Source organism: Hypanus sabinus, chromosome 12 (genome assembly GCF_030144855.1).
Source record: "Hypanus sabinus isolate sHypSab1 chromosome 12, sHypSab1.hap1, whole genome shotgun sequence".
Lineage (NCBI taxonomy): Eukaryota > Metazoa > Chordata > Chondrichthyes > Myliobatiformes > Dasyatidae > Hypanus > Hypanus sabinus.
This window is the reverse complement of record NC_082717.1, coordinates 109,908,245-109,932,403: the sequence shown is the minus strand read 5'-3', so window position 1 is coordinate 109,932,403 and position 24,159 is coordinate 109,908,245. Positions and strand designations below refer to the sequence as shown.

General features: G+C 42.4%; 2 protein-coding genes across 6 annotated transcripts in view; one reads left to right on the top strand and one right to left on the bottom strand.

Annotated features, from left to right (window-relative positions):
- The window catches only part of ints9 (integrator complex subunit 9), a 57,447-nt gene extending 47,857 nt beyond the window's left edge, over window positions 1–9,590 (bottom strand). Inside the window, exons 1-2 of the mRNA XM_059986730.1 lie at window positions 9,490–9,590; window positions 661–788 (exon numbers count right to left, since the gene is read on the bottom strand). Of these exons, the coding sequence (XP_059842713.1) occupies window positions 661–788; window positions 9,490–9,498 (137 nt within the window). The 5' untranslated portion in view covers window positions 9,499–9,590. The remainder of the gene's footprint in view (window positions 1–660; window positions 789–9,489) is intronic.
- A 171-nt stretch (window positions 9,591–9,761) lies between these two features.
- Window positions 9,762–24,159, top strand: part of LOC132403286 (homeobox-containing protein 1-like) — a 71,056-nt gene continuing 56,658 nt past the window's right edge. For all 5 annotated transcript variants that reach the window (XM_059986728.1, XM_059986727.1, XM_059986726.1 and 2 more), the window contains exon 1: window positions 9,762–9,946. The gene's annotated coding sequence lies outside the window, so the exon portion shown is untranslated. The remainder of the gene's footprint in view (window positions 9,947–24,159) is intronic.

Genomic DNA, 24,159 nt, shown 5'->3' with positions numbered 1-24,159 from the left:
TCCAACAGAATGGCTAAAAAGTGAATGAAATCAATCGGGCCCTTAAAAGGAAAAAACGAGGGGGAACCCCTCACTATCACCTGTCTTCCCTATATTTGCACAGTTTCTGGAAGGATTGCCAAGATTCTGAAGAAATACCGGATTAATACCATCCACAGATCCATAAGGAAGCTCACATTTCAACTTATGCGGGTCGGAGGTGATCTCGGATTCAGGATGGCTGGCGTTTACAGGATTCCCTGCGAATGCGGAGCAGTGTATATCGGCCAGACGGGTGCACGGTGGAAACCCACATCAAGGAGCGTAGGAGGTGGGTCCGTCTGGGGGGGAGAAAAAAACCGGTGGTAGCAGAGCATTACATTTGCAATGGCCATAGGATTGACTTTGACGGCACAAAACTACTGCGCCGCACTGATGGGTTTTGGGACCAGCTGGTGAAGGAAGCCATTGAAATAAAAGTAGAAAAAAGAATTTTAACCAAGACGAAGGTCTCACTCCCAGTAAGAACTGGAATTCAGTTGTAAACAAGGTGGGACAGTGATTATTTGTTTTTAACATGTACATTGCAATTTTACACCATGGAGCCTCATAATATTCCAGTTCTAGTGTCACTTTGTAATGATCTGAAACACAGTCAAAAAAATTCTTAGCACAACGTACCTGTGGACGAGGGGTAAAGGCAGGAAGTGGAGCGCTGATGTCATGTCCAACCCACAGTCCAGCATGATGGTGGTAGACTTGAACTTCAGAACATTGCATGGTAAAGTTGGGTGACCAGATAAACAGTACTGAGGGAGAAAGAGAAGAATAGCGTTACCATTCCTCAAATGACAACATCTAAATATAGAAAGCATACTGTTGCAATCATAATAGACGCAGAATCACCCCTTGTTACCGTGCCAATGAGATTTATGCAGCAGGAAGATGGAATGAGTGCACTTCGTTTCATACTAGAAAGGAATTATTTTCCCATTATTCACATTAACAATCACAATAAAGTTTGTTCTTTTGTAGATAAACATGAGAATTGTTCAGTCATAAAAATACACACATCCGAGACCAGAGACTAGGAGCTGCAGTCCGGGCACTGTCTATTTTCCATTTTTAAAAACAAAATTCTGAAGGAAATAGTGATTTCTTTCATCAGAAATTCCACTGGAGAGTATAACAAGCCAACTGTAACGAGCCAAGTTAACATGAAGAAGTCAGCAACATATCATAGCAACAGAATGTCTGCCAAGTCGGGGCGAGGTGGCCGAGGATGTGGCCTGTCCTGGGATTGTGAGGAGGTAGGAGGTAGGAAAAGGGCTTGTACAAGTGTTATGCTTGTGCTGATCTGTTGAACATTGTGGTGTTGTTGGAAACCAGATTTTTTTTAAGTGCTTTTTATAAGATAATAGATTACTTAAAGTAAGACTAAAGTTGTAGCTTAATCATTTGTACTTTTTAATCCAACTCATGTATTTTTCACAGTATGTGGTGGTTCATCACAACTCACTGGCAGAAAGTGGCACAGCAATTAAACCAGCGGTTTTTTGCCTTTCTCATTTTTCCTGGGCTGAGTATTACCACATTACCTCATGACGTAACTGTGCAACCAGTGACAGATTTATTTGCATCTAAGGAATTTCTCTCTTCTCAATTATAAAGGTGATGGATTTTTCGGAGGCACCATCTTTTTACCTTCGTCTTCTTGGCTTTTCATTCACCTCTGCTTTGTTTCTCAGCTCTTCACTTAGCTTACTTGTGCTTGTTTAAACTATAGATATACGACTGTTAAGACTTAAGACGGCTCACCACTCTTGCCCACTGCAAGAACCCCAAGGATCAGAAAAGTAACAAAGACCGGACGGTATGTTATGTTGGCGCTGGAATATGCTGCAATGCTTGTGGGTCACCCCGTCACTATCTGTCTGTGATGGTTCCTGATGCAAAACAATGCACTTTGCTGTACGTTTCGATGTTTCAACGCACACATGACAAAAACACAAATCTTCAGCTACTCTGAAAGTGCATTGTATTGGAGAATAAAGTTGCATTGTTTGCTGTGTAACCAAAACTATGTAACCTGCCTTATATTTACTATGTATCCAACTTATTAGCCAGAATGAAATCTCTGTATTGTCTCTGTACTATTGAACACATCAATGCCTTGAGAATGTAGCTAGCAGTGAAAGTAAACATGTAGAGATAACGGTGGTAGACGGGATCGTGGAGTGGTGTGATGGTATGGGACCAGTCAAGGCCGGGAAGGGGAAAACGTGTTCTGAGGAGTAGACTAGAGCAAGTATGGGCTACTGAGCAGAAATATTGGTGGCGAACGGAGAAGCTAATGTGCTGGTGATAAGCGTTGAAAGCGGATAGGGTATGCTAATGAAACTGAGATAGGAGGCGGGGTAGGCTAATGTAACTGAGATAGGAGACAGGGTATGCTAATGTAACTGAGATAGGAGACAAGGGTACGCTAACGTAACTGAGATAGGAGACGGGGTATGCTAACGTAACTGAGATAGGAGATGGGGTATGCTAATGTAACTGAGATAGGAGACGGGGTATGTTAATGTAACTGAGATAGGAGACGGGGTACGCTAATGTAACTGAGATAGGAGACGGGGTATGTTAATGTAACTGAGATAGGAGACGGGGTACGCTAATGTAACTGAGATGGGAGATGGGGTATGCTAATGTAACTGAGATAGGAGACGGGGTACGCTAATGTAACTGAGATGGGAGATGGGGTATGCTAATGTAACTGAGATAGGAGACGGGGTATGTTAATGTAACTGAGATAGGAGACGGGGTACGCTAATGTAACTGAGATAGGAGATGGGGTACGCTAATGTAACTGAGATGGGAGATGGGGTATGCTAATGTAACTGAGATAGGAGACGGGGTATGTTAATGTAACTGAGATAGGAGACGGGGTACGCTAATGTAACTGAGATAGGAGACGGGGTATGCTAACGTAACTGAGATGGGAGATGGGGTATGCTAATGTAACTGAGATAGGAGACGGGGTATGTTAATGTAACTGAGATAGGAGACGGGGTACGCTAATGTAACTGAGATAGGAGACGGGGTATGTTAATGTAACTGAGATAGGAGACGGGGTATGTTAATGTAACTGAGATAGGAGACGGGGTATGCTAATGCCACTAAGATAAGAAATTACTATAAAGAATACTGTGAACTAGGGCTCGGCGGACAATTAGTGACACGCTCATTAATTGTCTCAGCTTTTGTTTGCAAATAAAGGCATAAACTTCTCGAAGAATTTTCTGCGTCTCCTGGTTATTTCAAGAAACCACGACAATTGCAGGTGGACAAACATACACAAGAGTCACAAGAAGATAGATCAGGAGAACACAAGTCCTCGGGAGCACCGCTCCAGAGTCTGACAGAAGCTGCCTTTCTTATTTGCTTTTAGGCTTTTGTATCTTGTGCCCGATAGGAGAGGGGAGAATACAGAATGACCTTCTGTATTCATTGAGGGGTCCTTGATGATGTTGCAGTGGGAAGTGTAGACAGAGTCGACGGAGGGGAGGCAGGTTTACGGGGCTAACTGGGCTGTGTTTCAGTTGTACCTATGACTCTATTTGTTTCAATGTACAGGTGACAAACAAACACATAAATATGAAGCAGGCTGCAATTGAAGAATGACAAACTATAGCATTATGGGCAGCTGAACTTTGTATATTGGATCAGATTGTATGAAAAAAATCATTTCCTTTTGATTTCACCTGAGACTTCCCGGTGTTTACTCAAATTAAACACCGGCTTGGAGAACAGACGATCAGGAAGTCAAGGTCACCCCTTCCAGTTATTCCTGTGCCAACTTGTTGATTCAAAGATGCCCAAAATTTCACTTCTTAAAAACTTTTTCCTGAATGCCACCTCATGTGACATTATTTCTTAATGCATTCATTTATTTCTGCAGGGATCTAGGTTTCGCTGACCAGGCCGGCATTTATAGTACATCTCCAACTGAATCAGGCTACTCGCCAGACTGTTTCAGAGGGAATTAAGATGTTAAAGAGCACTACAGCACAGAAACATGCACTTCGACCCATCTCGTTCGTCCCAACTGCTGTTTTGCCTGGTCCCATCTATTCAAACCAGGACCATGTCCCAATCCAGACCTCTCTTAACATCACATTGATGGATCTGGTCGGACAGGGAAAATACGACAGATATACTCTCTGGAAAGGAAAACAGCTGTTTATGACAAGCCAACAGCTTTATGGTAATCAGATGTACCTCCAAGAGGACCACAGCCTTGTCGTGCTTGAGAGCTCATATGCCTCAGTGACCCAGAAAGCTATGCTGGCTGGAGCTTTATGCTTTGGTCTTGGTAGGGTCACCCATTCCAAACAGGTCAAAGGGTAGAGGCCAGACTAAGAGTGGTCCACTGGTCCTCCAGGTTCGGGGGTTCAGCTCAGGGCCAACAACCCCAACTGGTAAAACAAAATTGTTACAGAAACAGCAATGAAGAATCCTTCTACATCTGAGTGTAACGGTATTCCTGAGTCTCCACCCGGGACACGAGGGGTCACAGTTTAAGGGTAATGGGGAAGCCTTTTAGGACTGAGATGAGGAAAAACTTCTTCACACAGAGAGTGGTGAATCTGTGGAATTCTCTGTCACAGGAAACAGTTGAGGCTGATTCATTGGCTATATTTAAGAGGAAGTTAGATATGGCCCTTGTGGCTAAAGGGATCAGGGGGTATGGAGAGAAAGCAGGTACAGGGTTCTGAGTTGGATGATCAGCCATGATCATACTGAATGGCGGTGCAGGCTCAAAGGGCCGAATGGCCTACTCCTGCACCTATTTTCTATGACTGTATGACTGACAGTAGTGAAAATCCAGAGGAAGCCCTGAACACCACCGGAGATGGAGGATCTTCACTGCTGCACTAAACACTAGTGGTGTAATGGACAGTAAGTTATTGGAAGTAATGGCTAGAATTTTGTTAAAAGATGCAGATTATGAACAAACGCAATTCCATTGCTGCCACGGTGGGATTTGAAGCATTGTGACTGTGGTATTTACTCATCTCAACTGTGTTGTCTCTGCTCATTACATAATCATCTGGTCAAACACAGCTTTGCTTTGCCAATATCACCCTGGTTTCCACTGCTGTGGTTTTCTTTTCTCCCATACCAGTCTAATAGTCAAAGTCAGAGTACATTTATTATCAAGGAATACTTCATACAACTTTGAGATATGTCTTCTTACAGGCAGCTACAAAGAAACTAAACAGAACCCATTAAAACAAAAGGATACCATCAAACACCCAAAAGAGCAAGAAGAAAAACATGCCAATGATTGAAGTGAGCAAATAGCATTTAGAACCAAGCTTCACAAGAGAGTTCACACTGTGATAGTTGCAGACCACAGCCACAGTTTGGTGCAGAGATGAGTAAACTTCGTGGAGCAGTGATTTGAACTGTCCCGTGCCTCGCCTCCCGCCCCGGCACCTTGCCCTTTCAATCTGGCCCGGCACTTAAATCATCCAGACCTTGCTCTCAGACCTGGACCCTGCCACCTCAATACACTCTTGGGCCAGTCAGCTGGGGTGATATACTGTATCCGGTGCTCCCAATGTGGCTATTTATACATCGGGGAGACCCGCCGCAGACTGGGAGACCCGCCGCAGACTGGGAGACCGTTTCGCCGAACACCGGCGCTCAGTCCTCCAGCAGTGGCGGGATCTCCCTGTGGCCACACACTTCAATTCCACAGATCACTCCCACTCTGACATGTCTGTCCATGGCCTCCTTTACCGTCAAGGTGAGGCCACACGCAGGTTGATGGAGCAATATCTTATCTCCTGCATAGGTAGCCTCCTACCTGCCGGCACGAACATTCAACTCACTGACCTCCGTTGATACCCCTGCCCCCCACCCTTACCCCCATCCCTATCTATTATTTTAGTCTGGTTCTCTTACTCTCTCTTTTTTCCCCCCTCACTATAATCTCCACCCAGCCCTACCTTTCTTTCTCCTTTATTTCCCATAATCCTCCACCTTCCCCCTCGGCCATTTCCCTCCAGCCTATCACTTCCCAGCTCCCTACTTCATCCCTCCCCCCACTTCTTATCCCCTCTCCACTATCCCATGTTACTTCACTCCTGACGAAGGGTCTCGGCCCAAAACGTCGTCACTACCTCCTCCCATAGATGCTGTCTGGCCTGCTGAGTTCTGCCAGCATTTTGTGTTTTTAGCTGTTTTCTTCGTTTTATTTACCACCAGCAAGTGGTTTCTGAGCTTCACCAGCACCACCTGAAACTAGAACTTTTCCTACATTCAATTCAAAATCATCTCATATATCCCAGGCCAGTGGCTCCATAGGTCATCTCTCAGAGGTGTAAACTAGCCTCCCAACTATCAACCTATTGATATACACAGGAGAAGCTTATTCAGACTACTGTCCCTTCTCAGTAAATGGTTTCTGCTTTACATTCATGCCCTTTCCAGCAACACATTTATATCCAAAAGTCTGTACATCTCCATGAGATCATAGGAGCAGAATTGGACAACTCAGTCCTTTGAGGCTGCCCACCACTTGATCATGGCTGATTTATTTTCCCTCTCAACCCTGTAACCTTTGACGTCCTGACTAATCAAGAACCTGTCAACCTCTGTTTTAAATACACCCAATGACTTGGCCCCCACAGCCATCTGTAGCAATGAATTCCAGAGATTCCCCACCCTCTGCCTAAAGAAATTCCTCCTCATCTGAACTGCCTAACCAGGGAAAAGTGGGAGGAACTCAGCAGATCAGGCAGCTTCTATGGAAAAGAATAAACAGTCAACGTTTCATCTTTCTAGGTGGGACGTAAGCAAATCTGTTTCACTATGACAATACATGGGGCATTAGTAAACAATCACCATCACCTCATAAAGCTCTGACAAAGTCTGGGGATCTCACCAGCAGCAACATGACAATGACTATTTTAGATGACGTTGGTTGAGGGACAAAACAAAGAACACAGAACAGGCCCTTTGGCCCATGTTCTAAGGTTCCAAACTGAAAGACTCCTAATTATGGCAGAGATAATCCAAAGGGAAACCAGAAAAGATCCCACAATGTCTCAGGTCCACATGGCAACCCAAAATAGCTGTGATGTTCAGCAGCAATTCAGTTCTCCCATTTTTACCAGCGCCAGAATGAACTTGGCCTTGACAGAAGTTGCCTTATGCATCGATTGAGAGTTTTTGTACCATCCAAGCCAAGAGTGGAAGTGTTGGGAGGAGCCACATGCCGGTAATTTAGATGTGATCAAAATGTTGGCTCAAGGCTTTGTCTGGTGGCTGGGATAGATCAGCAGCTTGCCTTGCACTGTTTGTGATGCCAACACATCCAGAAGAAAGGTGTCCAGAGCTGTCAGAACCACTTCCTGCAGTCCCAGAGTCAATTACGCAGAGGCCCCAGAACCTGGGATTGTTCACAGTTACAAGTCTCACCTGCCATTGCAAAGTGATCCACTAACCCCACCTCGACAGGAGAGACATTATCTCAGCAGGGCAAGAAATCCTCCACAGTGATTAAATGTTTAGTCCTGAATGGGACAATTTCAAATTTATGATGATGTGGATGTCCATACAGTAGTTGTATTATACAGAATACCACACACATTTACACATACACGTTGAGATGCATTTTATATTGAGTTGGAGCTTATAACTAAGAAGAGAGAAGTGTTGTGTATTTAATATTTCAATAATATTTAAGTAATAACATAAATAAATATTCAATTAGGCATTCATTGTTTAAATAATTCATTATGGATTACATGTAAAAGTAAGTGAACGGCATACATCAGAACACCACATCATAACTGCCTGCCTCACTGAAAGTAAAAACTAAGTAGACACGTTTATTCCTGGCTCCTTGCTTTTCTTTCAATTAGTTACAAAACGTAACAGTTTCTATAATGGGGCAACCACAACTGCACATGTGGCCCAACTAGAATTTTATAAAGCTTCAACGTAACTTCCTGACTTTTGAACTCAATGCCTTGACTATTAAAGGCGAGCATGCCATATAGCATATTAACCGCCCTATCAACCTACGTAGCCACTGTCAGATCTTGTTTAGGGTCTTGGTCTCAACAGTGTACTGTTCCAAGGTGCAACACTCCACATTTGGCCGGGTTAAACTCCATCTGCTATTTCTCTACCCATTTCTGTCTGAAGATATACTCTACTTGTAGTAACACAATGACATTTGTGTCTGTAACAAAAAGGAACCTGCATTGTACCAGAGTGCTTTGCTAACAGCGTTTGTGCAACATTATGCCGATGGACCTTGACGATATGACAAACTGCAGAAAGACAAGGGGATTTGGTTCCTAGAAGAATGCCAAGCACTCTTATTAAGCAGACTAACAGAATGCACCCTGTCCCTGAACCGGCACAGGTAGATAACACTTGTGTAAAAAGTAGTGTCTTAGCCATCTGTTCTTGCTAAGCTATGACCAGCTCTTGTATGGTAATAGTCTTCCCTTACAGCAGGTAAAATAAGTGTGCTTATGATTGATCCACTCTCAGTTGTTTGTTAAGACGTAGTGAAAAGGTGCTCAGCATCTACCACTGATCTAAATCCCACTCTATTTTTTTTTTGCCAATCATCTGCGCTATCCACAATCTTTGATTCGCCTGCAAACTTACTAACCCACCCACATCTGCATTTTCACCCAGGTCATTTATATACATCACAAGCAGCAGAGGTCCAAGTACAGATCCCTGCAGCACATCACAGACGTCGAGCTGGAATGAGTGCCACTACCCCCTGCCTTCTACGGGCAAGCCAATTCTGAATCCAAGAAGCCAATTCACTATGGATCCCATGCACTGAGTTCACGTCAGCCTCGCTCGCCATGGCCCATGCACCTCATGGTTCGCCTGTACTGCTCCTTCTGTAACTGTAGTATTAACTCCTACACTGTGATATTGCTTTTCCCTCAGTGTACTGAATGGCATGCAAAGCCAAGCCTCACACTGATCCTCAATACATGCGACATTAATAAACCAGTTTGTTCTCACTCCCTAAACAGAGTCAGAGAGTACTGAAAAGAGCTCTTCTGCCCAACAGGTCCATCTAAAATAACCCTATTTGCCCAATCTCTCTAAACCTTCCATAGCCTTTTAAGTAATGTTAGCATTACCTGCCTCAATCACTTCCTCTGGCAGCTCATTCCATCTACGCACCATTCTCTGGATGATAAAATTACCTCTCGGGTTCCTGTTAAATCTCTCTCCCCTCTCACCTTAAACCTATGCCCTCTAGTTATTGATTCTCAAAAGCTGGGTGGGGGGGGGGGAGAGAAATGAGTGCTCTGTAGACAGAAACCACTGCAGACGCTGGAATCTGAAGCAGCAATGGGGTACAGGGCCAATGTGTGGCCCTAAAGGTTTTATATATCTCTTTTAGCACTCTACAGCCACCTTGAACAGCTATAAACAGAAACAGTTAGGGTTCCTCACCAGTTTCATCCTGCTCTCTCACGCACCAAGTTTCCATGAGAAGCTCCAGTGAGCTGAAGTTCAAAAGGAAGTGAACTGCCACCGGCCGGGTTACGCAGGCGCCGGCCGGCGCAAGGTACGACGGATGTTGTAGTTCTCGCCTGACCAGACTTGCGCGAGTCACGCCGCAGGGCACCCGGGGTCCTCAACTACATGTCCCAGCGGCCCTCGCGAGCGCGCCGGTGTCGCCTTGTGTTTGTGGGGCCCCTTCTGTGGGAGTTTGGTGTTGTTGATCATGGCGGGTGTGGGGCAGACAAAGGCGTTGTTGTTCAGCCTTCAACTGGAGAATGAAACAACTTTTTGATGGTTTTTGTTTAAATATATGCGTCTAGATGAAGGAATTACTTCTTGCTGAAAAGAATTATCTCATATTTAAATGGATGAGGGTTTCACACTAATCTCAGAGGAAGCTGAGCAGGTACGTTTCATTTCTGTATGGAGCTAGAGGTTGTATGTTTATATTTATGGATAGGAAGTAGGTTTCGTATGTCTTATTTGTACTTCCATTTTTCACCGAAATGTTGCAGAACTTTGTGTTCTCTGAGCTACAGGGCTGACGAACCTTAGGGCAGGGTTATTTCTTTTATACTGCACAGACCAGCTTAAAGCACAAGGGATAATTTGTCCAAAGTTCAATACGTCAAAATAAATAAGGGACACTTTAAACAACTGGTGCCACCATTGAATGAGGTTTGACAGTTTATGGTACAAGATTCTCATTGTTGTTATAAAGTTAATAAAGGTTACTTTCTCGAGTACCTCGAATGTTATTTGGATGGATGAATAAGTTATGCAGGACTTTTGCACAGTATTTCCCAAAAGTGATATGTTTAGTTTCTTTATTGAGGCAAAACAGCTGAAGACAATAATTAACAATGAGTCATGATGTCATAATGTATTATCACTCTTTTTCAATGCTGTGGAGGGCAACCCATGGGTATATTTAAAGTGTAGGTTGGCAGCTTCTAAGGTTATGGGGAGACGGCAGGAGAATGGGGTTAAAAGTGATGGGAATGGCAGAGCAGACTCAGTTGTCTGAATGGTCTAATTATGCTTCTATGTATTATAGTTTATTGTCTTAATATATAGGGATTAACATTACAATACAGTACAGGTCCTTTGAGCCTCAACATTCTGCCAACTTTTTAACCTCTAAAATCAATCTAACCCTTCTCCACTACATAGCCCTCCAATTTCATTAACAGGTTCTTAAATGTCCCCAGTGCATCTCCTTCTGTCACCACCCCTGGCAGGGTGTTCCACACACCCACCGTTCTGTGCGTTTAGAAAAAAATCTCCACTGTACTCTCTTCCAATCACCCTCAAATTATGCCCCCGGTATTTGCCATTTTGTGGGGCTAAAGTCTTTAACTATCCACTTGATCTGTGCTTGATCATTTGTACACCTTGATCAAGTATATTGCACTAAGTGACTTTATAACAATGATTACTGTGTAATTCAGCATCACTGAGTTGTGGCTGAAAGAAGATTACAGTTGGGAGCTTGACGCATATCAAAAAGTTCTTGATTAGTCAGGGCATGAAAGGTTATAGGGAGAAGACAGGAGAATGAGGTTTGGAGGGAAATGGATAAGCCATGATGAAGTAGCAGAGCAGACTCAATGGACCGAATGGCCTAGACTTGCAGTGTGCAGAGGCAGTTTGAAAGTCCTGTCATCAGGAAGAAGGCTCAAGAGATACAACACCAGGTGCAGGAAGAATTATTAACCTACAATCATTAGGCTCCTAAACCAGCCCAACACTGATCTGATTCCACAACCTGTAGGCTCACTTTCATTGGCTCTACAACTCAAGTTCTCGATATATATTACCATTTTTTTCTTTCTGTGTATTTGCACAATTTGTCGTTTTTTGAACATTGCTTGATTGTCTGTCTTTGCTGTGTGCAGTCTTTAGTTAATTCTGTTCTGTTTGATCGTATCTGCTGTGAATGCTAACAGGAAAATGAATCTCAGGGGAGGATATGGTGCCATGTATGTACTTTGACAATAAATACTTAGAAATTCAGTGATTTTAGATTTGACTTTCTACAATAGCTGAAAGCAGTTGCTCCGAGTTGGGAAGCAGCTGAACAAATCTTCCTATGAATGGCGTGGCAACGGTAGTCATGTGGTATTTTGAAATAACTGCATTTGCATGAATAAGAAAAAATAACTCTGCTGACTTCTGTTTCTTTGGGGGGAGGGGAAATAGTCTTGAGTAAGCTCCTTTAGAGATGTTATTTTTCAGCAGCTTCTGTTAATAATCCTGAGCCTGTGGCTAAGACAAAGAACTCTGTGTAGAGTAGCAAAGTAGAAAGTTTCTGTACCATCATAAAATTACACAGCTATATAGCACTGAAATGAGCCTTTCTGTCCATGCCTCAGGTCCCACACCACCAGTTTATTACCCGATAGCCATTACACTCTTGAACTGGTGTGGATAACTTCACTCACCACACTCTGAACTGATTCTACAACCTCCAGACTCACTTTCAAGGACTCTTTACAATTCACATTCTCAGTATTTTTTTTATTGGCACAGTTTGTCTTCATTGGTGATTTGTCAGTCTTTGTTAATGTGGAGTTTTTAGTACATTCAATTATTTCCTTATTTTCCTGTAATGCCTGCAAGACAATGAATTTTGGTGATATGTGGTGATACTAAACTTTGAATTTGATATTAAACTGCGAGTGAGTGAGGCCTCTGTCAGGATTGACCATGGGTGTTGTGTCCTGGCTGTCTGGATACGCAAACCTGGGCAGTACGATATGGAGAGCAAGCTGTTGCCCTTGCAGCAGACTCCCCCCCCCCCCCCCCCCCCCCACACAGCTGATGAACTTGAACATCAGAGAGCGATACAGTTCGGTACCGGTAGTGGCGCAGGAGTTGCCAGTCAGCATTGTACTCAACTGTCTGAGGGACTCCAGCTCCAGACTCTTCCCTCGGCGTTTACTCCCGAAGCCTTCCCCATGAATGGATACAGCAGCAAGACAGCGGAGGTTTGAGATCAGAGTTTTCCTTCTAGTTGAGCTGCCAATTCGCGCCTGATTTTCAATATTTTTACCATTGACCAGAATCTCAACTAGACTAGCTTCACAAGCATGTCAGAGGCTGGGTAATCTGCAGCAGTGTCTTGCCTCTTGGCACACCAAAGGCTTTCCATTATCTCTGAGCCACAAAGCAGGTGTCCTTTGGGATACTGTCTACCTGCTTGGCTTGAATGCTGCTCCAATAGTGCACAAGGTGGATACTGTCTGGGGGAAATGTGCTGGCGCCCAGAGTAGATTTGCAAAAATTACCCTAGGAATGAAAGGATCAACACAAGAAAAGTGTTAGATGGCTCTGGGTCTACACTCAATGGAGTTCAAAGGGATTGGCGGGGGGGGGGGGGTGTCATTGAAACCTAGGCATAGTGAGTGTGGAGAGGATGTTTCCTATTGTGGGGGAGTCTAGGATCATAGGGCACAGCCTCAGCATAGAACTGAGATGAGGAATTTTTTTTTGCCAGAGGCTGGTGAATCTGGAATTCATTGCCACAGAAGGCTGTGGAGGCCAAGTCATTAGATATATTTAATGCAGAGGGTGATAGGTTCTTCATTAGTAAGGGTGTCAAAGGTTACAGGGAGAAGGCAGGGGAATGGAATTGAGAGGAAAATTAAATTAACTATGATCAAATGCCATAGCAGCCTTGATAGGCCAAATGGCCTAATTCTGCTCATATGTCAACATGAGTTACCAACTTGGGGAAAAGGTTGAGAATCCTTGGTCCAAGATCAACCAGCTTGATTGGTACCCCATCCACTACATGAGACACAGGCTTACACTAGCTCAGTGTATGCCATCTACAAAGTGTGCTGTATTTACTTGCCTAGGCGACCCCAATTGCATCTCCAAAACCACAGCTTCTACCAATAAGAAACGCAAAGGCTTCAGATGCATAGGAACTCTACAAGCTGCATGTACTTTGATGTGTACATACATCATCCTGGAATCAGAATATACTGCCATTCCTTCATCTTTGCTAGATCTATTCTCTCTAGAACTTTTTCAGTAGTTTACAGTGCTTTAAGGAAATAATGTGGACCATAAATGCTGGGTTGCCTGCAATGCCCAGATATCCCAAAAATAGTGATTTGGGTGTTGGGGAGAAACCAAGCATAACTAATGAATCTATGACCCAAACATCTATCTATTTATATGAAGTAATCTATTTGTCTTTTAATTGCTTCTCCACTTTTTCCTCGGTGCTCCATAGACTCTCTATTTCTGTTAAATACCTGCTGCCCATATTTTCTTGCACTGATCAATATTTCCCATTTGATAGTATTAAATTACATCTGCTACTTGCAAAGTAAGTGTAATCCTTCTGCAAATCCTGCATTCTCTTTATTTCAATCAAGTGTACAGCTGACAGCTGTTCCTACATCCTTGCTGTATAGTGTACATGTTTCCCCTTCATAATACATACAATGCTTCTGCATACACAACTCCCTAACCCTGATAAGTAGTCCTATAATCTTGCCAGGCTTTCCCTGTATTGCAGTTTTTATGAGTTTGTCATGATGGTTCTACCTGCTCTTTGTGTTGTTCAAAGCACTTCAGAGCCTGACAATTTTAACAGTCCTCTTTTCTTGTAAATGTGGAAACCTATTTTAACATCCAAAGGTATGATATGACAAATAATCTATCTACCTTTTAAAAGATGCTGAAGAGAGAAGTATTGGCTTGGAGAACTTTCCCCTGCTTTTAAATAAATGTCATAACGTCTCTAAATTCCACCTCAAAATATCAACAGAACTGAAGTGTCAACTGAAGTCCAGCACTTACAAAAGCATGCTCGGGGGTGGGGGGGAGGGCAAGGATCTGTCGTCTTATGGTGTTATTTCAAAGTTCAAAATATATTTATTATCGAACTATGTATACTGAGATTCGTCTATTTACAGGCAGCCACAAAACAAAGAAACTCAATAGAATGGATTTTTAAAGAAAAGCAAATTTCAAACTTTTAGCCTCTGACATTTTTCTGTTAATTTTACATGTTGAATTCTGGGTTTAACCTTTTAAATGACCCGTCTAATGTAGATTGTGATTTATAAGATCTTGTCAGCCAGGGTAAGATATCCTATCTCTGGCCTTTGTGATCTTTAGCAGGTTGCTTACTACAATGAAAGAAGTGAAATATATACTCAGTAGCATTTTTAGGTACATCTGATTGTCAAGGCAAATATCTAATCAGCCAATTCTGTGACAGCAACTCCATGGATAAAGACATGCGGACATGCCCGATAAGTTCAGTTGTTGTTCAGACCCAACATCAGAATGAGAAGCAACACGCACAAAATGCTGAGGAACTCTTCCTCCAGCATTTTGTGTGCCTTGCTTGGATTTCCAGCAGCTGCAATATTTCACTTGTTTGTGATCAGAATGAGGATGTGACTTTCATCTTGGAATGATTGTTGGTGCTAGACAGGGTGGTTTGAGTATCTCAGAAACTGCTGACCCGGGATTTTCATGCACAGTGCCCTCTAGACTTTACAGAGACAGATCACAAGACAAAGGAGCAGAAGTAGGCCATTCAGCCCATCGAATCTGCTCCGCCACTCCTCCATGAGCTAAGCTATTCTGTCTAGCTCCAATTTCTGGCTTTTTTCCCATATCCCTTGATACCCTGACTAATCAGATACCTGTCAAATCTCCTCCTTAAAAATCTTCAATGATTGGGCCTCCACAGCTGTATGCGGCAATGAATTCCATAAATCCACGACCCTCTGGCTAAAAAAATTTCTCCTCATCTCTGTTTTAAATGGGTACCCTCTAATTCTAAGACTGTGACCTCTTGTCCTGGACTCACCCACCAAGGGAAACAGCCTTTCCACATCTACTCTGTCCAACCCTTTCAACATTTGAAATATTTCTATGAGATCCCCTCTATAATGAATACAATTCAAGAGCCCACAAACACTCCTCATGTTAGTCCTTCTTCTCTGAACTCTCTCCATCAGCACATCCCTTCTAAGATAAGGGGCTGAAAACTGCACACGGTATTCCAAATAGGGTCTCACCAGTGCCCCATAGAGCCTCATCAATACCTCCTTACTCTTATACACTATTCCTCTTGAAAAACAAATGATGTGAAAAACAAATCAACGTCCATTCAGCGGCAGCTTGTGAGTGAAAATGCCTTGTTAATGAACAAGGTCAGAGGAGAATGGCCAGTCTGCTTCAAGCTGACAGGAAGGTGACAGTAACTCAAATAACCACACATTATAACAGTGGGGTGTGAAAGAACGTCTCTGAACACACAACATGTCAAACCTTGAAGTGGATGGGCTACAGCAGTGGAAGACAAACTGGGTTCAACTCCTGCACCTAATAAAGTGGCCGTGATTCAGCCTTTGTTTAATCTTTTCACCACAGACTGTTTATTCAGGGATGAAAATGACTTAAATTTCTTCAAAATCAAACTGCATTGATTATCTCACTTTATATGCTACCTACAATCTTTAGGTTTGTGTCCTTACAGGCAGCCACAAAACAAAGAAAGCCAATAGAACCTATTTTTTTTAAAAAAAGACCATCGAATACACAATGTGCTGGTGATTCCACAGCCACAAAGCAGTCATCACTGCAGTCTCAGTTCAGCACAGAGATGAGTAAACCTTGTGGAGCCTGAACGGATCCTGACCCGGATCTGGGCCGTACTTTCCAAATATCCAGACCTGGCTTGCACTACCTTACTTTCCCTTTTCTATTTTCTAATTATGATTTATAATTTAAATTCTTATTATATTTACTTTGATTTGTACTCCAGGGAGCATGAAGCGCAGAATCAAATATCACTGTGATTGTACGCTCTAGTATCAATTGTTTGGTGACAATAAAGTAAATAAACTGGCCCGACCCTTCCTCCAGCCTTTGACACCCCGGCCCAACACTTGTATTGTCGAAAGCTCAGGTCGTTCCTTGGTCTCGGTGCTGGGCCCTGACTCTCCGATACGCTCTCGGGCCTTGGCCCCATCACCTTATTGGTACAGGTTTACTGTAAGGTTAGCTGTTTCTCTCCAGCTTGCTTTCACCTCCTACATTTATTCTATGGTCATTGCAGAAGGTAATTAAGAATCTGCCTGGAGTCAAGTGGTTAGCTTTTTAAATAATTAAATAAATTAGCTTGGAAAGGTCACAGCAGTGGTATCCATCAGTTTAATTTCAAATGTTTGTGATCACTTTAAGTATGTCAGCTGCCGTGAGAACATTGAAATTTGTTACTCTAGATTGGTCATCCTGATTTCTGATCATCATTCAATAATTTAATAACTATACAGTCAAATGCTATTTCATGTTGTGCCTGCAATTTACACCAAATTGGATATTTGAGTATGTATCATAGTTTATTCTCACACGGGTGTGCTCCTTTCTTATAAAACACCTACACTGCATTTCCTTTCTGGTTAAATTGAAGGGATTTGTCAGTATTTATCAGAATTGGGTTTACTATAGAGTCATAGAAAAATACTCCAGATGCAGGCCCATCAGCCCATTTAGTTTGTGCCAAGCTAATAAACTGCCTACTGTTGTCGACCTGCACCCAAACCATAGCCCCCTTCATACCCCTATCATCCATGTACTTATCCAAACTTCACTTCAACATTGAAATTGAGCTTGCATGCAACACTTGTGCTGGCAGCTCATTCCACACTCTCACAACCCTCTGAGTGAAAAAGGTCCCCCTTACAGTTTTCACCTTTCACCCTTAACCCATGAGCTCTAACTGTAGTCCCGTCCAACCTCAGTGGAAAAAGCCTGCTTACATTTACCCAGTTTATACCTCTCATAATTTTGCATACCTGTATCAAATTTCCTCTCAGTCTTCTATGTTTCAAGGAATAAAGTCCTAACCCAATCAATCTTTCCTTCTAATTCAGGTCCTCTGGTCCTGGCAACATCCTTGTAAATTTTCTCTGTACTCTTTCAACCTTTTTTACCTCTTTCCTGCAGGTAAATGACCAAAACTGCACATAATACTCCAAATTAGGCCTCACCGACGTCTTCTTCAACTTCAGCATAACATCCCATCTCCTGTCTCAATACCTTGATTTATACTGTCTTTAAAAAATATTCATCCCCCTTGGAAGTTTTCATGTTTTATTGTTTTAACAATGTTGAATCATAGTGGATTTAATTGGGCTTTTTTTGACTCTGCTTAACAGTGTGTGTATATACACAAAAAGAGTAAAAATTGTGAGGTAGTGTTCACGAACCATTCAGAAACATGTGAAGAAGATGGTGGAGTATATATCTTAAGGTTCCTGTACCCCTAGCAATGAGAAGAGGGCTTTTCTTGGATGGTGAGCATTCTTAATAATGGATGCTGCCTTTTTGTGGCATTGTCTGTTGAAGGTGCCCTTGATGTTGCAGAGGCTAGTATCTATGGTGGAGCTGGCTAACTCTACAACCCTCTGCCGCTTTTTCAGATCCTCTGTTTTCTGTGATCCACCAGTTTTTAAAAGGAGAAATGCTGAATTTCTTTAGCCTCCTGAGGAAGTAGAGACACAGGTGTGGGTGTCAGTGATGTTCACCTCAAGAATCTTCAAGCTGTCCGCCGCCTTGACCTCAGCAGTTAAATAATCCACGAAACATGGATTTAGTTTTAAACACGAGATTCTGCAGAAGCAGGAAATCCAGAGCAACACACACACAGTGCTGGAGAATCTTGGGGAAAGCCTGCCTTAGAGTGGATGTTGTGGAATAACCCAGATTTTATTAGTCAGCTTAATGTAAAGGAACCACTAGGAGGCAGTGATCATAATATGATTAAATTCATACTGCAATTTAACAGGGAGAAGCGCAAGTTACATCAGTTGCATCAGTATTGCATTGGAATAAAGGGAATTACAGAGGCATGAGAGAGGAGCTTGTCGGGTGGATTGGAGGGGGTTTCTAGCAGGGATAATGGCAGAACTAAGGTGGCTGAAGTTTCTGGGAATAGTTCACAAGGTGCAAGATAGATGTGTCCCGCTGAAGTAGTTCTCAAATGGCAGGCTGGGCACCTTGACTGACAATTGAAGTTAAGGACTAGAAAAGCCAAGGAAAAAGGCATATAAGGTAGCAAAAATGAGTGGGAAGTTGGATAATTGTTAAGTTTTTAAAATCCAACAAAAGACAACTAAAAGCTATAAGAAGGGAAAAGATGAAATATGAAGGTAAACTAGCTGATAATATAAAGCAAGATACCAAAAGTTTTTTCAGTTATATACAGAGTAAAAGGGAGGTGAGAGTTAGTATTGGACTACTAGAAAATGATGCTGGAGAGGTAGTAATGGGTCAAAGAAATGGCAGATGAGCGTAATAACTATTTTGTTTTAGCCTTTACTGTGGAAGACTCGAGCTGTTTGCCAAAGGTCCGTGAGTGTCCTTTGTATTACAAAGGAAAATGTGCTAGGCAAACTGAAAGGTCTTACGGTGGATAAGTCACTTGGACCGGGTGGACTGCATCCCAGTCCTGAGGGAGGTTGCTGAGGAGCTAACGGATGCATCGGTCATGAGCTTTCAAGAATCACTTGATTCTGGCATGGTCCCGGAGGACTGGAAGATTGCAAATGTCACTCCACTCTTTAAGAAGGGAGGAAGACAAAAGAAAGGAAATTATAGGCCAGTTAGCCTAACCTCAGTGGTTGGGAAAGTGTTGGAGTCAATTAATAAGGACAAGGTTTTGAAAAATAATGATAAAATAAGTTAAAGTCAGCATGGTTTCTGTAAAGGGAAATCTTGCCTGTCAAATCTGTTAGAATTCTTTGAGGAAGTAACAGCAGAGTGGACAGAGGAGAGGCAGCGGATGTCATTTACTTAGATTTTCAGAAGGTGTTTGATAGATGTCATACATGAGGCTCCTTAAGACGATAAAATCCTATGGTTTTACAGGAAAAATACCGGCATGTAAAGAGGAATGACTACAGGCACAAGTGGGAATAAAGGAGGCCTTTTCTGGTTGGTTGTTAGTGATTAGAAGTTACTAACTTGTTTGTTAGTGACTGAAGTGTTCTTCAGTGGTCAGTATCGGGCCACTACTTTTCCCATTGTTTATCAGTTATTTAGATAGTGGAATTGATGGCTTTGTGGTAAAGTTTGCAGATGGTACAAAGATAGGCGGAGAGGTGGGTAGTGCTGAGGAAGCAATGTGATTGCTGTAGGACTTGGACAAATTGGAAGAATGGGCAAAAAAGTAGCAGATGCAATACAGTGTTGGGAAATGTATGATAATGCATTTTGGTAAAGGAACAATAGTGCAGCTGATTATCTAAATGGGGAGAAGGTTCAAACGTCAGAGGTGCAGAGGGACTTGTGCAAGACTCCCAGAAGGTTGAGTCTGTGGTAAAGAAGGAAATGCAGTGTTGGCGTTTGTTTCAAGGGGACTAGAATATAAAAGCAAGGAGATAAAGCTGAAGCTTTTTAAGACTAGTCAGGCCGCACTTGGAGTATTGTTAACAGTTTTGGGCCCCTTACCTCAAAGTTGTGTTGTCATTGGAGGAAGTCCAGAGAAGGTTCAAGAGGATGATTCCAGGAATGAAGGGGTTAACATATGGGGAGTGCCTGGCAGCTTTGGGCCTGTACTCATTGGAATTTAGAAGATTGTATGGGGCTGTCATTGAAAAAACCGAATATTGAAAGAACTAGTTAAGGTGGATGTAGATAGGATGTTTCCTCCGGTGGGCGTTTGTGGAACCAGAGAGTACAGCTTCAAAATTGAGGGGCAACATTTTAGAACAGAAGTAAGGAGGAATTTTTGTTATCCAGAGAGGAGTGATTCTGTGGAATGCTCTGCCACAGACTGCGGTGGAGACCGAGTCCGAGGGTATATCTAAAGCGGAAGTTGATAAATTCCTGATTTGTTGGGGCATCAAGGGATTTGGTGGGAGGGCAGGTGTAGGGGGTTGTATTGGATCTGGGATCAGCCATGATGAAATAGTGGATCGGACTCTTTGGGCTGAATGGCCTAATGTTGCTTCTGATCTAACAGGTCAAGCATGACCTGAGGGATTTAGTTTAATTTGGCATCAAGGTTGACACGGACATGACAAGCTGGAGAGTCCATTTAGGGCTTCACTGAGTGCTTGCACATTTGACATTAATAATGTGCATATTATCAGATCAGAATCCAAATCAGATTGAATTTTACAGGCATATGTCGTGAATTTTTTTTAACGTTGCAGCAGCAGTACAGTACAACACATGATAAATGTAGGGGGGAAAATAAAATTATCCTAAGTATGCAATTGCAAGAAAAAGTTTGTGAGCCTTTTGCAACTGTTTTTCTGCATCAATTACTCATAAAATGTGATCTGATCTTCATCTAAGTCACAATAATAGACAAACACAATCTGCCAAAACTAATAATACGCAAACAATTGTACATCTCGTCAATATTGAGTACCCCATTTAAACAATCACTGTCTGTGTTGAAAAAAGAATGTGAACCTCAGGGGTAATGCCTTCTACAAAAGCTATTTGGAGTCAGGTATTCCAATCAATTAGATGAGATTGAAAGGTGTGGGTTGTAGAGGTGCCCTGCCCTATAAAAAAGACAGCAGTGAGGTTACTGATAGAGCCTGCTCTTCTCAAGAAAGACCTGTTAATGTGCACCATGCCAAGATCAAAACAACTTTCAGAAGACCTTAGAAGGAGAAGAAGAATTGTGGAGGTGCATGAAGCTGGAACAGGCTAAACCAGCATTTCTGAAGACCTGGGTGTTCATCAGTCCACAGTGAGGGGAATTGTCTACAAATGGAGAAAATACAGTACTGTTGCTACTCTCCCTAGCAGTGGGTGTCCTGCAAAGATCACACCAAGAGCACAACGTGCCGTGCTGAAGGAGGTGAAAAAGAACCCAAGGATAACAGCAAAAGACCTGCAGAAATCTCTGCTAAAGTCTTTGTTCATGTGTCCATTACAAGAAAACACTAAATGTTGTTCATGGAGGGACACCATGGAGGAAACCATTTCTTTCCAAAAAAAGACATTGCTGCACATCTCAAGTTTACAAAAGATTTTCTGGATGTTTCACCATGCTTCATTTTATGAGTAATTAATGTAGAAAACCAGGTAATTGCAAAGGGTTCTCAATCTTTTTCTTGCAACTATATATGTATATTAAATAGTTAAAGTAAAATAGGTAGTGCAAAAGTAGAAATTAAAAATAAAGTGATGAGATAGTGTTCATGGGTTCAATGTCCATTTAGAAATTGGACGTTAGAAGGGAAAAACATCCCCTGTCCTGGACCCATTATATAACTATAATTGCAAAGAAAGCACTCCAGTGCCTCGACCTCATCAGGAGTCTGCAGAGATTTTGGCACGTCATCAAAAAGCTTGGTCAACTCCTATAGACATGTGCTGACTGGCTGCGTTATGGCCTGGTATAGGAACACCAATACCCTTGAGTGTAAAATCCTACAAAAGGTAATGGATTCAGCCCAGTACATCATGGGTAAAGCCACTGAGCACATCTACATGAAACGTTGCTGTAGAAAAAATAGCATCCATCATCATAGAAGCTCACCACACAGGCAATGCTCTTGTCTCACTGCTGCCTCAGGATTGGCCAGTTACTGTCCCTCAGCCATCAGGCTTTTGAACAAAAGGCGATAACTAGACTCATTTAAGGACTCTGTTATCTTGTTATTTCGTGCTCATTATTTATTGCTATTTATTTATATTTGCACAGTTTGATGTCCATTGATCCTGTTTACAGTTATCGTTCTATAGATTTGCTAAGTATGCCCACAGAAGGAGAATCTCAGGGTTGCATATGGTGACATTATGTACTCTAATGAATGTATGTACTCCAGTAAGTTTTACCTTGAACTTTGAAGAAGCTGTTGCTGGGTCGCTGAGTGTGTGCCTTCAGGCTCCCGGGAGATAACAGTGGGAAGAGGGCACATCCTGGCTGGTGGGGGTCCTTAATGAGGGACACCACCTTTCTGAGGCACCGCTCCTTGAAGATGTCTTGGATACTATAGAGGCCAGTACCCATGATGGAGCTGACTAGTTTTACAATTTACTGCAGCTTACTTTAATCCTGTGCAGTAGCTTCCCCATACTAAAAAGTGATGTAGCCAATCAGAATGCTCTCCACAGTAAACTACAGAAGTTTTCAAGTGTTTACTTGACAAACCAAATCTCCTCAAACTCCTAATGAAATCAAGCTATTGTCTTGCCTTCTGTATAGCTACATCAGTATGTTGGGACCAGGTTAGATCCTCAGAGATATTGACACCCAGGAACTTGAAATTGCTCACTCTCTCCACTTCTGTTCCTTTTTGTGGTTTGGTTTGTCTTCCCTCATCTTACCCTTTCTGAAAGTTAGCAGTGCTAACTTTCAGAATTTACGCAGTGTTGCAAGTTCCATCAAAAAAGCATGTGTAATTCAACCTAGAAATTAAACTGTAAACAATCTTTTAGTCAATAGTAGCAAGAGCCTACAATTAATCGAGTGTGAGTGGTTATCTCAGGGGTGGGCAAACTTTTTGACTTGTGGGCCCCAAAGGGTTCTAAAATTTGACAGGGGGGCCGGACCAGGAGCAGATGGACGGAGTGTTTTGGTAATACACCTCATAAGAGAAAATAAAATATCATGGGATAAGTAGAAAACATTTGCTTTAATTTCAATTGAAAATGAACAAATGCATTACAACAAAATATCTGTCTGTGAAGTCCCATGGTATTTAGCTATTTATTGAAATGACTTTTAAAACACTGAAAATTGAATGAATAAAATACAGCTTTTTTTTAATAGTAACAGTTATTATTTTAAAGCACTGAAAATTCTGTTATCCTTCAAGATATTATCATCATCAATCTCCTCCTGACCGTCTTTATTTCAAAAACGGTAGGAGATGCAGGTCTACTTGTCCTGCTCCTTCTTATTCAATTGTCCCCTGTGCCAAAACTCAACAACGACCAGCACAAAGACAGAACAGTGACAGTGCGCCAGTATGTGGAGCACGTTATTTGATCTGGAGCGCATTTTTTATTTTGAGAACGTACGTGCACCTGTGCACTACTCATGTCCATCACTTAACAGAAATGACATGTAACATGTAAGGTTTATTGAAAAAAATATTTTCAAATGCATGTTTTACATAACACAACGAAGAAACTTATTTTTAATTTCAGTGGGAACAGTGTTGTTGGTCTCCCTTTTTAGCCAGCGCATCAAAGTCTGGATTTAGTTTTGTTGTGGCGATTCTCAGGATGGATCTGAGGTGTTGGTCAGTTAACTTGGATCTGTGGCTGGCTTTGTTGATGTTCATGACGCTGAACGCCTGTTCACATAAATAGGTCGAGCCGAACAAAGAGTAAAGCGCAAATGTGGAATAATACGCTGCACCTCAACAAAGGTCAATGTGTAGCGGTGTGCTACATGCAGCGCTAAAACTATGACATGGAGTCGGTAACTGCAGTCAAAGAAAAAAACTTTATTCGAAATCCCCAGCCTCACTTTTAAGCCTCCCTCAACCTGCCACCCGTGGCGCAGAGGCTCCAAAGCTCTGTGCTCGCAAATTCCCGCAGGCTATCTCCCTTAGCCGGAACGCTGGCTATTTGTGAGCCGGTTCGGATGTGCCAGGAAATGGG